At 41.5% G+C, this 16,478-nt stretch overlaps 2 protein-coding genes across 3 annotated transcripts in view; both read right to left on the bottom strand.

Moving 5' to 3' along the window:
• Positions 1–447: 447 nt before the first annotated feature.
• The window catches only part of LOC106807493 (trimethyllysine dioxygenase, mitochondrial-like), a gene marked incomplete at its 3' end in the record, with an annotated part of 27,167 nt that continues 11,136 nt past the window's right edge, over positions 448–16,478 (bottom strand). The window contains 6 exon segments of the mRNA XM_014809827.1: positions 448–538; positions 1,169–1,344; positions 1,744–1,967; positions 2,699–2,807; positions 3,494–3,732; positions 5,402–5,406. Of these exon segments, the coding sequence (XP_014665313.1) occupies positions 448–538; positions 1,169–1,344; positions 1,744–1,967; positions 2,699–2,807; positions 3,494–3,724 (831 nt within the window).
• The window catches only part of LOC106807494, a 10,486-nt gene continuing 4,420 nt past the window's right edge, over positions 10,413–16,478 (bottom strand). The window contains exons 1-4 of one of the 2 annotated variants that reach the window (XM_014809828.1): positions 12,378–12,837; positions 11,556–11,666; positions 11,053–11,223; positions 10,413–10,465 (exon numbers count right to left, since the gene is read on the bottom strand). In XM_014809828.1, the coding sequence (XP_014665314.1) occupies positions 10,422–10,465; positions 11,053–11,223; positions 11,556–11,666; positions 12,378–12,804 (753 nt within the window). In that variant the 5' untranslated portion in view covers positions 12,805–12,837 and the 3' untranslated portion in view covers positions 10,413–10,421. Of the gene's footprint in view, positions 10,466–11,052; positions 11,224–11,555; positions 11,667–12,377; positions 12,838–16,478 lie in introns of those variants that run through there. The other variant, XM_014809829.1, reaches the window with a different exon arrangement.

The following is a 16,478-nucleotide window of genomic DNA, read 5'->3' as shown; positions in this document are numbered from 1 at the left end:
CGAGTTGCTTATCAGCGCCCCCTATATGCCTATTGTTTTCAAATGTACCTCATTACAAGATGACATGAATATATGCAAATTGGTACTAGCTGACACGTTGAGCTGTATAGGTACATGCATCATGATGGTAACGCACAACCTGCATAAGGTGCCGCTCATATGAGAATTGCTGAGAAATTGACCTACCCGTGTGAGCGAGACTGACAGGCAGCTTGAGCGAATCACTGTTGCGATAGGGCATACTAAAAATATTGCTTGGTAATGAAAGCTCACTAAGTCAACATTTTCGCATGCACGCATAAGAAACTACCTAAGTGTGCTCACTATCCACGGCCGGGGTGGGGATGGGGTGTGTGTGTGTGGGGGGGGGGGGTATCGCTTCGATAGAAGATAGGCCGATTGCACAGCCAACAGAACTTTGTTGGCAATTTGAATTAGGACTCATACCTTTCTGAGTTGATCGGCTGCGTTAAATCCATCGACTAGCAGTGTTTCACCCCCGTTACCATCATGCTGCAGACAGTGGAAAATCTGGATACTGGAACGTGGCGTAACAATTAAATAATCATATGAAAAAGACGGATATCAAAGCATTCAATACTTGCGGCAATCTAAACCAAAAATAGTGGAATATTTTAACATTAGCAGTTTGTTATTTCACTGTCTTGCTGTAAAACAGTTATGATAAAGGAATGCTAACAGTGGTTAATAGAATTACTCTGTACTGCTGTGATAGAACTAAATTTACAGGGTAACAGATTTCTGTTGAATATCCCATGAAATTATTTGTACTCACTTACAACTACATTATTGAATAAACATCTGTTTCAATCATCTCACATGAGAAATAAATGGCAAATTTGCTAAACCGAGTATTTGTGAATAAATTTGCAAGTGTAATTTTATAAAATATTGTCTTCCGTTAGCCTTTCGTTACAGCAGTGATAGTTATAGAAATTACAATGTGTGGAAAGCGAATAGGTACATAAACATTTGAGAAAGGGTGACGGTCAAAAAACACAGGGATGATGTCAAGACAATACATTGCCTTAGCTACTAGATTAAGACTCCATTTTCTCACGACTCAAGCCTTCCTTTAGATTAGAGACTATGATAGTAAAGACCCAAATCTTCAACAGAATCATTTTTCCCAGAGTGTGCTTCTCACCCGGGGCAATCTTCCAAGTAGGTGTTGTCCGTGTGTGCGCCGAGTGCCAAGTTGGTGTAGGCGGTGTCGCTGTGGGTCATGTCCGTGCTAAATGACCACAGCTTGCCATAGATATTTTCGTGCATGCGGCAGACTCTCTCGGCCACCGCCCCTGTGGCTTCCTCTGTGGCCGGTACCTGCTAAGTGCGAGGCGGCCAGTGAGAGCATGCTGATTTGCGGTTATAAGCCGTTTGGTTACATTGACAAGCATAAATAACTGTGAATTACATGCAAATAGGCATAATCACGCATTTAACTATAGTAACACTAAACATGCAGCAATACAGATGCAAATTAATTACAGGCGATATTGTATCATTTACAGGCAGCAATGCAACTCTAAATCACGTTTCATACAGATAAATAATACCTTGCTTCATTCAAGTGGATTCTAGATACTATAGTTCAATTATCCATAAAATTATCCAGATATGTTTTTAAGATACCTTGCATTTGGATCATGGCAGTTAAGAGTGTCAGATCTTTACTCTGAGTGTTTAGTTCGATTTTAATTATAATAAATGAGACGTACGTACGCTATCAACAATTCCAAAACCATATGTATTAATGTTTAGCAGCAGTTGCTTGAGGCTGTCTTGTGTGTCCATGAACATGCGGTGCGGCACCATCGCTGGGTTCAGTTGTTTTATGTGGTTTGCATCCCAGAGGACCTTTGTCACATCTTTCACCTGCCTGTGTCCATCATAGCTGTTTTGCAGAAGCCAACCCAGCTGGAACGTTGTTCTGTGGCCATCAGGCCCTAAATGCGTACGTAAGTCTATAAATTACGTGTACGTTACACGTGCATGTAAATAAGAAACATTTACATAAATAAGAAAAATTAACATTTACATAAATAAGAAAAATTAACATTTCTCTAAAAAACACTTATAGGTGTGGTAATTATACTGTAAACGCCTTTATTAGTTAATGTACCCTTATAAATAGTTTATAAGAATAGAATTTATACATACCGAGTTGATATAATACGTATGAATTATACATGACATACACGACATAAAAGAACTCTGTACTGCACATCAATAGCTGCGTTCACACGTATACACGGCTTAGCTGGTACCGTACTTAGTTGGTGCTAAGTCCGGTTAAAATGCGTTCACACGAGATACACAAGATTCGAGGCTTAGCTAGCTCGGTATAATATAGACTGGTACCCGGTCGACAGTTCCACACGCTACCCTAACGTCGTGCAGCGAACGGGTAGCAGTCTAGGTTCACAAGACAATCAATACGCGGCCAGCGTGGTGCCGAATATACGCGGCTTAGTTGGCGCGGAATATGATTCCGCGCTAAGCAAGCCGGAGCAATCGCGACTAAGCAAGCCGTGGCTAAGCAAGCCGCGTATATTTTAGCGTGTGAACGCAACTAAACTCCTCGTGTGAGCGCAGCAAATATGTACAAGAATCTTATGTACATAAATAACATGTAATAAACTAAACAATAATAAGTAGTGTATAGCTAATTACGTACACAAAAGACAAAGTGTTTCATCCTCCAAGAAGATTTCATCTGGCACTACAGACTTTTCAAGACTATGTGTGTCAAATTTCTTCTGAAACGTATCCCTGCTGTAACATTTCTAAAAAAAAAAAAACGTGTACACAACTAAATCTTCTTTGCCAATGTCACGTTACAGTTCATCCCCATCACAACATATAAGCTATATTCGGAAAATAGCATGAACGCATCTATAGACATTTAAACACAGTTAACACAGCATCTATAGACATTTAAACACAGTGTGTACACAGTTAAACACATGTTAGCAGATATATCTGCTAACATGTGTTTAACTGTGTACACACTGTGTTTAAATGTCTATAGATGCTGTGTTAACTGTGTTTAAATGTCTATAGATGCGTTCATGCTATTTTCCGAATATACCTCTTTAGAACGGAAACATGTTACTGAAGACATTCTGGGCATTTCCCTTGAAATGCCACTTACACAGTGATACCACATACCTCTATAAAACAGATAACTGTACAGAAAATTTGTTGGGGTCACCCTTGATCGACTCTAATGTACAGACTTGACTGAATTAAACTGTTCAGTATACATACGTAATAGGTGTATGCATGGTAATAGTCACTGTAACTGGTTAGGTGTGTATATGTTAAGAGACTCTGTATGAAGTGTACACCCGGACTGTCTCTATGAGACGCAGATTCACAACACCGCCCTGTCTCAGTCTGAAAAGCCACTGACTCGATGCCACGTAAGTTATAAAGTCAGCGATGATAGCAATTTACGGCGGAGTCGTACCTCGCAGTAGCAGTGATCTCGCAGCCACATGTAGTTGAGTCTTATCGGTGACTTCAGTCCAGCAATGTTGAGCTCCAAGTGTTCGTCACGCGTCGTCATCACGGTGAATGCCTGGCACGCCGGGGCGGCCATGCGAAACAAGCGAGCGCCAGCTTGCCTCCCAAAGTCAGAAGCTGCAGGGTGACTCCAGCACACCCTGCTGACGCACTGTTGCAATCTCCTAAGGAGCATGCCGATTACTGCTCGGAAATGCAGAAACATTTGCGGTTATACACGAGCAGCCTGCCAGGATATTCAGTAACATTCATATCACTACACTTGTTTAGTCACCACAGTATAATTTAGAAGTCTCCTGAGTCCTAGCTGTGTGGCCCTATATATATAGAAAGAGGGAGAGAGAGAGGGAGAGAGAGGGAGAGTGAGGGAGAGAGACAGAGAGAGAGTCAGTGTGAAAGAAAGAGAGCGTTATTTTTGTATTTTTGGCTCCATTCATGAAACAAAAGGTTGATGCAATCATAATGATAATCATATTTACTAACTTAGTTTCTGTACATGAACCGAATACGAACGTTTGTTGAGGTAATTTACTGTGGATAGACAGTGTCAGTATAGTATCAGTTCGTAAATTACGCGCGCATGATATATGAACAGAAATTTGAGGGCCATAAGTCATAACAGAGTGAATAGAAGTGATATGACGTGAAATACGAGAGCGTTGAAATGGTGAAAAACAGTAAAAACAAGAGGAGTACCCTCGGTTAAAGGACGTTTTGTGCCGCCTTTCTCACAACAAAGGACATATTTCTTGCTAGAAATTATTAGACAACATCCTGAAGAAGACCTCTGTCAATTTTAAAGGGTCTACACCCCTCATTTACTAAAGTTACGATATGGGCGTTTAATCGCTACTCAGACCGCTACGAACCGGCGGTACGGGTAACAAAGCATACAAAGCCCCAAGGTTTCAATGGGCCCCATGTTCTCTATCCTTGAACCGAAGTGATTAAGCGCAAAAAGTTGTCTTTGCTTACTACTTGGAAGTTCCCATGGGCCGTATGTTCTATAGCCCTACGGCGGAGCGGAGGGCTATGCCTATAGCCCGGTCTAGTTCTAGAGCTAATGCCCACCTAGCCACAAGTTCCCATCTCGCTAATAACACTACGTGGCGAGAGAGGGAGAGAGGGCGAGAGGGGCGAGAGGTGGCGAGAGGGGTACTAATACACTCCTCCGCCGTGTAACACTAACAGTCGGAGAGCCCACTGGCAGCAAGATCAAGCCCGCACGTACAGCACACATGCGGCGCCATTGACTATATATATACAACTATATTGTTGTATATATATAGTCAATGGCGCCGCGTGTGTGCTGTACGTGCGGGCTTGATCTTGCTGCCAGTTGGAGAGCCTGGTCGGTTTAATGCCAACTGTAGAAAGTTCTAAGTGCAGTAACGGGGGGAGGGGGAACAATATAGTTACAACATAGAGAGGATATATTTAGGTGAGCTTTCAATACATACAATTACCGTCTGTTTACATGTTCGTCCGTTTTCTCGTCCAGGTGACGAGATTTCGTCCATCGTTCGTCCAGTGTTCGTCCATGTTTGTATATATATACGTCATTGTCATGTCAACGTCACGCTGACTGGTTGGTGAAACCCACGTGACATCTAGAAGCGAACAGCTGATTGTGTTTACATCTACCATTGTCAAGATTAGATAAATAGAGCGTAAATCAAGGGGGAAAAGAGTTCGATTTGGGGAGTCAGAGAATAAGTAAATAGGAAGAAGGAGTTCGATTTGGGGAGTTGAAGAAGAAGTAAATAGTAGCAGTTCGATTTGGGGAGTCAGAGAATAAGTAAATAGNCTCCTCTTCCCTACTTCTCTCTCTCTATCTCTCTCTCTCTCTCACTCTCTCTCTCTCTCTATATATATATATATTCATCTGTGCATATTTGCGTGCGTACGTGTGTGCGTACGTGCCGGCGGGCGGGCAGGCAGATGAGCGTACGTGGCTACGTGCGTGCATGTCTAGAATAGTTCCAGACCTGACCTGACCACCATAGATGTCCAGTTAGTTTATTTATTTACTTATTATTTTTGATACTCTTTAGTTACTGTTCGGTAAAATTATGTTTTGTTATGTTAATCTATTTGATTGTTCATACCTGTTCTCTTTTACTTTATCGTCATTTATCTTTTATTATGTATCCTTATTTATGTTAAACTCATGTATCATTTAATCATTTAACAGCCATCATATATGTAATAATATCACATTTTAAAGAGTGGCTGACTCGAAGACTTCCCAGTCAACTCGACCTCCTATGCAATTCTGATACTAATATTCTCATTATATTATTTATGTATATTGTAATGCGCGAATAAACATTTTGTGTGTGTGGATAGGGCAACGTTTTCATGGTACATTTAAAAAATACACCGGTTTTTACTTTTACAGATCCCATAACATGGTTCCTTCAATTGTACCTCTAGCTGGCGCCACCTAGTGGAGAAATCTGGCACACTGAGTAATTAAACACACGGCATATATGTGAAAGTTTCCTAATGGCATTTGAAGGTAAACGAACTGGCAATTTTCGCTACACATGTTGATTTCACGTAGGTACAAGAGCCAGTATAAGTTATTTGCTTCTTTCCTTTAGTAGCAGCTGTTATACTAAATTCATTTAGTTCTTTAATTAGTGATTCGTGATATTTTAATTCTTCCGGACTGAAAGGCAAATATGTATATATTGAAATAAATCAAAAATTGTGAAAATGTGGAATGTGATACAGCTGTATGAGAGTGAGCGCGAAAATAATGATATATTTTGTTTAAATTGTATTCTAAATCGGTTTTATTGTATTCGAAGTTCATGTTAGCCTCAAATTATTAACTCACGCCTTAAATGATTTCTTATGCGCCAGTTACTTATGTTATTTCAGCGGCTTCCTTAGATTCTTTATCCGTCGCTTGAGATTTCGACTTTATGCATGGTGTTGGAGATAAAATGATAAGGGCAATTGCATATCTTCTAATATCATCAATATTATTATAAAATAACATATTATATATATTATAATTCTAATAATATATCATATTAACATTTGTGTTTTAACAATTAAATTGTTCGTTTAAGAAATTTGTCTTATTCATTCATTTTGCCCGATACTATGCAAAGTCATGTGATGCACTAAAACAGATGCCTGTTCGTTGGGCGGCACATGCCTGTATAGTGATTGACTTCGCCTACGCTCGGGGCCCACATATACCTATTGCCAAAGCAACCCAAAGTATGACGCATATTATCCAATATCAAATCAAACAACAGGCCATTATAATATAAATGATATCGATCTCATTGCTTCTAGGCAATAATCTCCATTACTGCTACCTTGTATCATCGCTAATTATCTTGCAATATCAAAGCTCATTTACTATCTCCGGGGCGCATTCTGCGCATTACTGCTACCTTCACATATTAAACTCAATTTGCTATACTCGGATATAATATTCGCAGTACGGCTACCTTGCAATATCAAATCTCAGATGTGGCTATCTCGGTAATAAATACTTCGCATTACTGGTTACTTTGCAATGATCAATCGGTGGTCATTGTATCTCGGTAATATTCGCATTCTGCTATCTTGCATCATTGCTTATCTTGCTAATATCAATCTCATTTCATATACTCAGGCAATTGTCTCGCAATTCTGCTAACTTGCACACTTAGTTAGGATCTCTTTGCTATTCGGTAATATACTCGCATTACGGCCTCGGTGACATATCGATCTCGACAAGGATCATGTGCTCATCTTGCAATGAACCAACAGGTTTTTTTTTTTCCGGGGGATTGTGCGGTCTCACCAGATGCCTTCTAAACTGCCATGTGTTTGTCTCGACGAAGGATTAAGATGTGAGTATTGCCGGTCTGTCGCGATTACGACGTGTCTCACGCCCAAGTATTGAGATTATCACTCTGTACACAGTTGCGACTTTATTTCGTTTAGATTAGCAACCTACTAATATATCTACTGTGACTATCATTCGCTTATAATTATCCAATAAAACTAACAGATTTTCATCCGACACGTTTAAAAATAGGCGCTGTGTATATGCTACCAGCTGGTATATGACTGGACGCAATATCAAAATCTATACAGTGTCCAGATGCTGAGCTAAAGTTAGAGACACCGTTAAAAGGTGAAGCGGGTAAGGGGGATCAACCTAGTAAACGATCAACAATGAAGTTAATAAACATAACCATAAACCATATAGAGCATAAAAACATAGACCGAATAAAACTAACCTATAAACACATTAACACATATCAGGGGTATTTTTTTAATAGATATTTAGAGCCATAAAGGTGAAGTTATTTTTATGCCATAGCCCGTTATGCATTGTTGGCCCTGTTAGCGCGATTAAGTGATACAGACCAACCAAGATACCATTCCAAACACGACACCGCCCGTAGAGAATTATGGATAAGCCTACATTTAAAAAACATCTCTCTCTCTGCCTCCCACGGCTCTTCTCTCTCTCTTTCTCTCTCTCTCTCTCTCTCTCTCTCTCTCTTCTCTCTCTCTCTCTCTCTGGATGTCTTCTTTCTCTCTCTCTCTCTCTCTCTCTCTATTTCCTCTCTCTCTCTCTCTTTTTTCTCTCTCCGCTCGTCTCCTCTGCTCTCTCTCTCTCTTTCTTTCTCTCTCTATGACTTGATACCTTCATGACTTGTATTTTCATGCAATCACACAAATGCGCAGCCAAGTACGCATGTATGTACGCATGCACTTATACACACATACATGTAAATCTCAGAATCGGCAAAATCGGCTTTCCTGCGGTCAACGCGGGGAAAATAATAATAATGTGTCAATAGCAGCGATATATGATTGATGATCACAAATGATATACACCTCTTGTAAGCTCGGATTAGTTGTGCATGCATGCAGTTACATGAAGCTTCTGAGATAGGCAGTAAAGAATGTGTAAATAGTAAAGAAAGGCATATATTCTTATTTAGTTCACAAACTGAATTCAATTTTTATTTAATTTTCTTAGCCGGATAACAGTTGTGCGGGCATACGGTGAAAACCTGTAATGACGTCATAACATCAATAACGTTTATATATGATTTAGAACGTTTCGAACAGCCGATATGAGACGTCGACATTACAGTAGGAACTGCAGATACACAATGTTTTAACGACGCTGTGGCAACATTTCTTTCGTTTTAAAATCTTCGTAAGAAAACGAACAGTGAAACCAGACGGAAAAGCATTTACTTGACGGCAATTGATATGAATAAATAAATAAATAAATAAATTTATTTATTTATTTATTATATATTCATATATGCAAAATTATACAAATGGTACTGCAACAGACTAAAATGGTCCAATGCATTAGTAGTGACCAGTGCGCTTATAGGATACGCGTATAGGGGGCTTTGCATGAGGTGGTTCACTTGATGACTATACAATGCAATATACTATGCAAGCGATCAAACAAAGACAACATAATAATATAAAATAACAAACAGAAGAAGATTAGCAGAGGAAAGGGAGAAAAACAACTTGTAGCTCGAAAAACGCTTTATCTATATAATAACATGGAAAATAACAAACCTCAATTGATAATATTGCTGGAAATTAAGACGATAATTCCTGACGGAAACTTATACAGTGATCATTTTTCTAGAACCTTTGCCAATCATTCGGAAAACAATTGCTGTAGGCCTAAGCCACAATGACAATGTAATCAAAAGCCAAAATTCTTATTGTACACCTGTTTAATCACTGGTGTAGTAGTCCATGTTATCACCGCTTATATAGATAATATCCATGTTAATGACGAAAACACGTGTTAAATATGCCTTAATTACGATTGCTTAATTTTACGTTGTTATCAGAAGTAAAGTAAAATGTGTCTTTACACACCCACGCTTTTACATTAGCCTTAGAAGTGAAATGTGCTTCGTATTGGACAATCATGCATAATAATTAGCTATATATTATAAAATCGACAAATTCGCAACATATAAATTGCTAAAATCTCCTGTAAGATTCACAATACGACCAATCTCGAATAATAACGTCATTTACATGCGTCGTCACACCACAAACACACACACACACACACACACGCACACGCACACGCACACGCCACACACGCACAGCACAACGCACACGGCACACGCACACGCACACACACACACACACACACACACACACACCACACACACACACACACACACACACGCGCGCGCACCGCGCCGTATATATTTATTTATATATGACGGCTGATATATGTGTAATAACAAGTTTTTAATGATACTTTTTTGGAGTCTTTATCGTTCAAAAGCTAGAACCTCATGACATTTCATCATACAATTGTCACCAGAAACAATTGCAATTATATAATTTAAATTAATAATTAACAATCATATTAAGTAATTAGTTTAGCTAATTAAAGCCAAATAAGCGAATATGATCGGTGCTCAAATAGAAGATGTTACCAATTACTATTTTCATGAGTTTCGAATACCTCTGGCCGATAGCGCGCTATATACTGCGACACAAATACTTCCTGTCCCACTGAAACAATCGCGAAACTATCATACAAGCCACGTGAAATATGTAGCAGTGTTAGTTGGAATGTCGAAACCAACATGACGCAATCGGGATCTGCCAGAACAATGAGATGCACATTTATGGATTTTATTTGGGAGATTTGGGCAATACCAATGTCTTTCACTTCCACTGCGTAGGTGATTGATAACACTGGATCTTGTATGCGGTATACTCAATCGAAGATCTTTCCATAAGACAGGTTAACGGTGGGCATGGTTGTAGTGCGGTATGGTATGAGGCCTTGATCGGCTGTAGTCATCGCTGCTGTGGTACGCCTTCTGTGGTTATGAGTGCTGTCAGTCTCTTGTAGTTGTGGTTGGGCGGTTATGATGTTGGTCCACTGCAACCATTTCGTTTTTGATATAATTAAAATTTACATTACAAATTTTATTGGAAATAAAAAATTGATTGAAAATAATATTGCAAATCGAAATTGCTTGGAAATTGGAAAAAATTGGAAAAAAGATATGGAAAATTCAGTATATATCATATCAGTTCCTCTTACTCTAGCTGATAATATAAAAAGCTGTTTGTTTAACAGATATGCGATTGTATCACCACAAATATACATCGTCATAATAGTTTGTTAATAGTTGCTCAGATTATTTATGCAGATTATTGTCGTATGCTTGATAACACCAGGAGTGAATAAAAACAAAATTATAAATTTTACAATAAATTTACAATTTTACAATGTACAATAAAAAACAAATAACTTCGTTTTTGTTTACATCTGGTAACATATGCGGCTGAAATATTTATACTTTGGCGTAAACTGTGAGGTGCGTAAAGCAACTCATATTTTTATAATCTTTTTTCTTATTTTTTTCTTTTATTTATCTTTTCTACTTCTTGTCTCTTTTGATATTTTTCCTATTTCACTTATATTTTTAACTTAATTTCAGCCGATCTCGTGATTTCTGTTACCCGAGGGATCCATTTCAGAGCATCTTGGTGTTGAGGTCTGAAGCCATCCAGGGAAACATATGCAATGATGGTAAAGCTCAATTCCTTTCTCATTGGCGTAGCAACTTCCGTGTATGGCGTCACCTCCGCACACTATACCTCGGCCAAAATCCAAGTCGCAAATTGTGTTAGCTGAAATCATATACGATACAAGTTTATGCTTAAAACGCGATGATGAATTTTTATTTCCTGTCACACGTTTCGTCGTGTTTTCTGGCGCTAGGCAACCCCTCGTCAGAACGCACCTATACAGAAGAGGAGAATGTCACGTGTCAACATTATATATACCAATCACAATTTCTATGATATGCAAAGTCAAGACAGTCTATGCTGGAAACACATGATAGAACGCCACACTAAAGAGCACGTGCAAAGAGGCAAACGCTAAGAATATCAATATTCCAGATACCAATTATAGGTGCCAAGCTTTTAATCAGTGGTCGTGAAGCAGGAAAAATACTTACTATGGTAGCAATAAATGCCATCACCCAACCACCCATCTCGGCATACACATGTCGAGGTCGCGCCTTCAGTATCACAGTAAGCGTTTATGTTACACATGTCAGTGCACTCACCTAAACATGCATTTAAATAAAAAATAACATTAACCTGGAAATATCAGTGACACGTATCATAATATCAGAGCTAATAAATACCTATTTAGGTATTTATTAGCTCTTGATAATATGAGTGTGGTGATAGGATGTACTAGCTGCAGGCGTTGATTATTCAACGTTGTAACTGTTGATCCTAGCACCTTATTAGCATATTTCCGCTTATTATCATCTTATAAATGTACTATCTTCATCTAATTATTTTGCTCTTAGTAAAGTGGTGCATGTTCCTAAAAACAACCAGGGTAACTCGATCACTGATTGTAACAATCACTTAAACATATTATGGGTTGCTCCCTACATTACATATAAGCCAAAAAAAAACATCTATCATCACGAATCAATATGTTTTGGTAGATCGATGACTCTCCTACATATCCAGCAGTATTAAAGCTGTAGCATGGCATGTGTAGTTGCCAAGTAAATAATAATGACGAAATAATCATAGTAGGTAATTTGTCATTATCAAGTATAAATATAATAAGGAGTGTATAATAGAGAGATGAGATTGTCAGCCTTTAGCTCTCTGTACTAGTTGGATCTGACTGGAATTACGCGAGTGCATATACATTTGTTAAATAACTTGATCACCGTACGGATAGAAAGGGATTAGGATTATTTGTAAAATTATATTATGTAAATTCAATTAAGTAAAAACTATAGTAGAATTACCTGTAACTTGAAAGTAGATGTCTGATATTGCAATTGGGTCCGATGCTAACGTGTCTATGACAATAATATTGTAATAGCGAAACGCCATTGGGAAGAGAAAAAATCTAATGTAGTGTATAAGAGTAAAGTCGGTACTGTCCGTTACAAGATACGGTCCGCCTAGATCTAACCAAGGACCCGCGGGAGCGTTACTACCTTGCATTTTGAAAGTATTAACGCTACCCATCCCGTATTTGATACAGATAGCGGAGGCGGTAATAGGCGATACAAAATCGAACGTAATCTCCTCGTTTGTGTTGGAATTAGCAATCCACTTGGTCATGGGGTTGTTATCCATGGCATTTTTAATGCAGTGCACCGAGGCGGGACAATTGCTGCCTTGGTTTGCTCCGGCGACATCGCCCGTGAATTCAGATGTTGCATTCATGGGGATGGAGATGTCAGAGATCCAGTGTGTCGCATCCACGCCTAAATATAAGATATATATCAGGAGTAGATAATAGGGAATAATTTTAATATATATATAAAGAGAGAGAGAGAGAGAGAGAGAGAGAGAGAGAGAGAGAGAGAAAGAGAGATATCGAGAGAAAGAGAGAAAAAAAGAAAGAGTGAGAGAGATATAGTGTTTGTGCGTGCGTGCGTGCGTGCGTGCGTGCGTGCGTGCGTGTGTTTGTGTTTGTGTGTGTGTGTGTGTGAGTGTGTGTGTGTGTGTGATGCTGTGGTGTGGTTGTGTGATGTTGTGTTGTGCTGCTGTGTGTGTGTTTGAGAAGCAGTGACGGCGAGGAAGACAGGGTAATAAAGACAGTAGAGAGAACGATCGTACTACGCGCCACGATAATTCGTTATTGTTCATTTGTTACATTTCTTATTATCAAAGAGCTAATAATAGCATGCAAGAACAAAGTATTCATTAAGCTATATATATATAGGTCCCACTACACACGACACATATATCATACTATGGTTCTTAGACTAAATACGCCCCCGGACAATCACCCCCCGGAGGCAATTACTCACGCGACAAATTCGCCCGCGGACAATTACCGCCCCATGGCCATTTACCCCCATGGCCATTTACCCGCCGACAATTACCCCGCGGACATTTCCCCCCGACAATTAGCACAGCCGCGGACAATTACCCGGCCCGACATTTACCCCCGCCGGACGAATTACCCCCGGACATTTACGCCCCGGACACATCACCGCGCCCCGGACAATCAACCTCCCGGACATTTACGCGCGCGCCCCGGACAATTACCCCCCCGGACATTTACGCCCTCCGGAGCAATTTAACCCCCCGATCATTTTACTCACTTGGTGTTTTATTATTCATTGTTGAAGGCAGTGATACATGGGGCAGGAGGGTTCCGAGGAGGAGGGAAAAGAAGGTGGTGGAGGAGGAGGGGGGGAGAAGGTGGGGAGGTGGTGGAGGAGGAGGGGAGAAGGTGGGGAGGTGTGAGGAGGAGAGGAGGAGAGGAGGTGGAAAGGGCTGAGGATGAGAGGAGGTGGAGTAGGAGGGGGAGGAGGAGGAGGGGAGAACGTGAGGAGAAGGTGGTGGGATGAGCGAGGGGGAGAAGTGGAGGAGGATGAGGAGGAGGAGGAGGAGGAAGGAGGAGGAGGAGAAGGAGGAGGGAGGAGATGAGGAGAGGAAGGTGGAGGAGGAGGAGGAGCGAGGAGGAGGAGAGGAGGGGAGGAGGAGGAGGGGGAGCAACGTGAGGAGAAGAGTGGTGGAGCAGGAGGGGAGAAGGTAGAGGAGGAGGAGGGGGAAGGTGAAGGAGAACAAGGAGGAGGAGAAGAGGAGCTTAGAGGGCGAGGAGAAGGTAGAAAGAGAGGAGGGATAAAGGTGGTGGAGGGAGAGGGAAGGAGAAGAAGAGAAGGAGAGGAGGTGGAGGAGGAGGAGGAGAAAGGAGGAGGAAGGAGGAGGAGGGGACCAGAAGAAAGGGAAGGTGGAGGAGGTTAGATGAAGGAGAAGGTAGGGGAAGGGCCAGGTGGTGGAGGAGGGGAGAAAGGGGTGTGGAGGGAGGAAGGAGGAGGAGAGGCAGGAGAGGAAGTGGAGATGGAGAGGAAGGGGGGAGAAAGTGGGGAGAAGAGTGGCGGAGGTAAGGAAGGGCGTGGAAGGGGAGAGGGTGGAGGACGAGGAGGAGGAGGAGGATGAGATGAAGGAATGGAGGAGAAGGAGAGGGAGGAGGAGAGGTAGGTTGGCGAGGATGTGAGGGGGAGGAAGTAGAAGGGAAGGGCGCCTCTACCTCGCAGTCTACCTATATCCACTGCTCCGCCTCCTCCTCCTCGCTCTTCCTCGCATCCTCCAAGCGCTTCTCCATCCTCTCTCCTTCCACGCCATCTGCGAGCCCTTCCTCCTCTACCACCTGGCGCCTCCGGCTATTTCCCTTTCACGACCCTCCTCCTCCTCGGCTCCTCGCTCCTCCACCTTATCATCAGACCACCTCCCTGCCTCCAGCCCCGTTCTCGCCCCACGATTCTCCCCTGCGCATCGCTCAACACCGATCGCTCTCCTCCTCCTTCCATGGCCTTCCTCGCTCACACCCATCACACCTCCGTCCTGGTCCTCCGCCTTCTCACCCACGCTGCGCTCCTCCACCACCTTCTCCGCGCATGTCTCCCCCTCCTGCCTTCCTNCGCATCGAATCATTCGATTCAGGCTTCGAATCATTCGATTCACGCATCGAATCATTCGATTCACGCATCGAATCATTCGATTCACGCATCGAATCATTCGATTCACGCATCGAATCATTTGATGCAACATTCGATGCGTGAATCGAATGATTCGATGCATAATGACCACATATATTTTGTGACTGCACGCGCCTCGCCACACGCACTCAGGTAACGATATTATTTCATGTGAAGAGAAATATGGTATCGCGTGAGTGTAGCATGAAACAAGCTGTTAGGAGGAAAGGGGATCAGAGTGGGAGAGGAAGCGCTAAGAGACAGGGAAAAATTAGGGAGAACATAGTAGACCTATGGAAGAGGGAAGGTTATTGGATGGGGGCGATCGAGACCAATGGAAAGGCGTAGAGGGCGAGGGAAAGGTCTAACGGGGAGATTAAAAAAGGGCAAGAAGGGCAAGCCTTGGGGAGGGATCATAAGGTTAGAAAATAGCAGATTTGGGAGTAAAGGAGGAATTACGTGATGAAGGGAAGATCTCTATATGTGGGTAGTTGAGATGTTAGGACCGTTGGTGCAGATCTATAACTACCTATAAATGCTACAAGTGAACGTGCCGATGACAAGTAATAGCACGTACGCGCATGCGCATGTGGCTAGGACGGGCGTATAGTTACAATTAGTCGCTTTGTGCTTACATCTGGACGCAGCAGCCTTCGTGCAGGAGCCTTCCTTAGATGTTTTCTTCTATATATATATGTGGGATGATTGCGGATGTTGGGTTTCTTCCGTGTGCAGAACAGCCTTTGTCGAGTTGTGACTCGTCATAAGTGATGGATGACATTTAATCGGGTCATATGGGGGGGGGGAAGTGTAGAGGCGTAGTTCCATGCACGGGGCGGTTTCCAAGGCTTAGAGAAGAATTGCTACCTCATCGTCAATCTCGTCGCTATCTCAGCAATATCTTGCATCATTGCTATATTGCAATATCAATCTCATTGCTACCTCAGTACGCAGTAAGTTGCATTACTACTATTTTTGCAATATATCGATCTCATTGATATCTCGGCAATATCTTGCATTACTGCTACCTTACAATATCAATCTCATTGCTATCACGGTAATATTTCGCATTACTGCTATCTTGCCATATCAATATCATTCCTATCTTGGTAATATCTCGCATTACTGTTATCTTGCAATATCAATCTTATTGCTATCTCGGCAATATCTCAAATTACTGCTACCTTGCATCATTGCTATCTTGCAATATCAATCTCATTTCTATCTCGGAAATGTCTTGCATTACTGCTATCTTGCACCATATCGATCTCATTGCTATCTCGACAATGCATCATTGCTCATCTCAGCAATGAGTAGTTTAATTGTAACGAACGGCAGGTTTCTACTTGTGGTTTCACCAGCTGCTTCTAAACTGAATGTGATTCATCTCGACGAAGGATACTGTCA

This window comes from Priapulus caudatus, unplaced genomic scaffold, assembly GCF_000485595.1.
Source record: "Priapulus caudatus unplaced genomic scaffold, Priapulus_caudatus-5.0.1 Scaffold218, whole genome shotgun sequence".
Classification (NCBI taxonomy): domain Eukaryota; kingdom Metazoa; phylum Priapulida; class Priapulimorpha; order Priapulimorphida; family Priapulidae; genus Priapulus; species Priapulus caudatus.
Note: the sequence above shows the minus strand (reverse complement) of the source record. Positions and strands in the feature narration are given on the sequence as shown.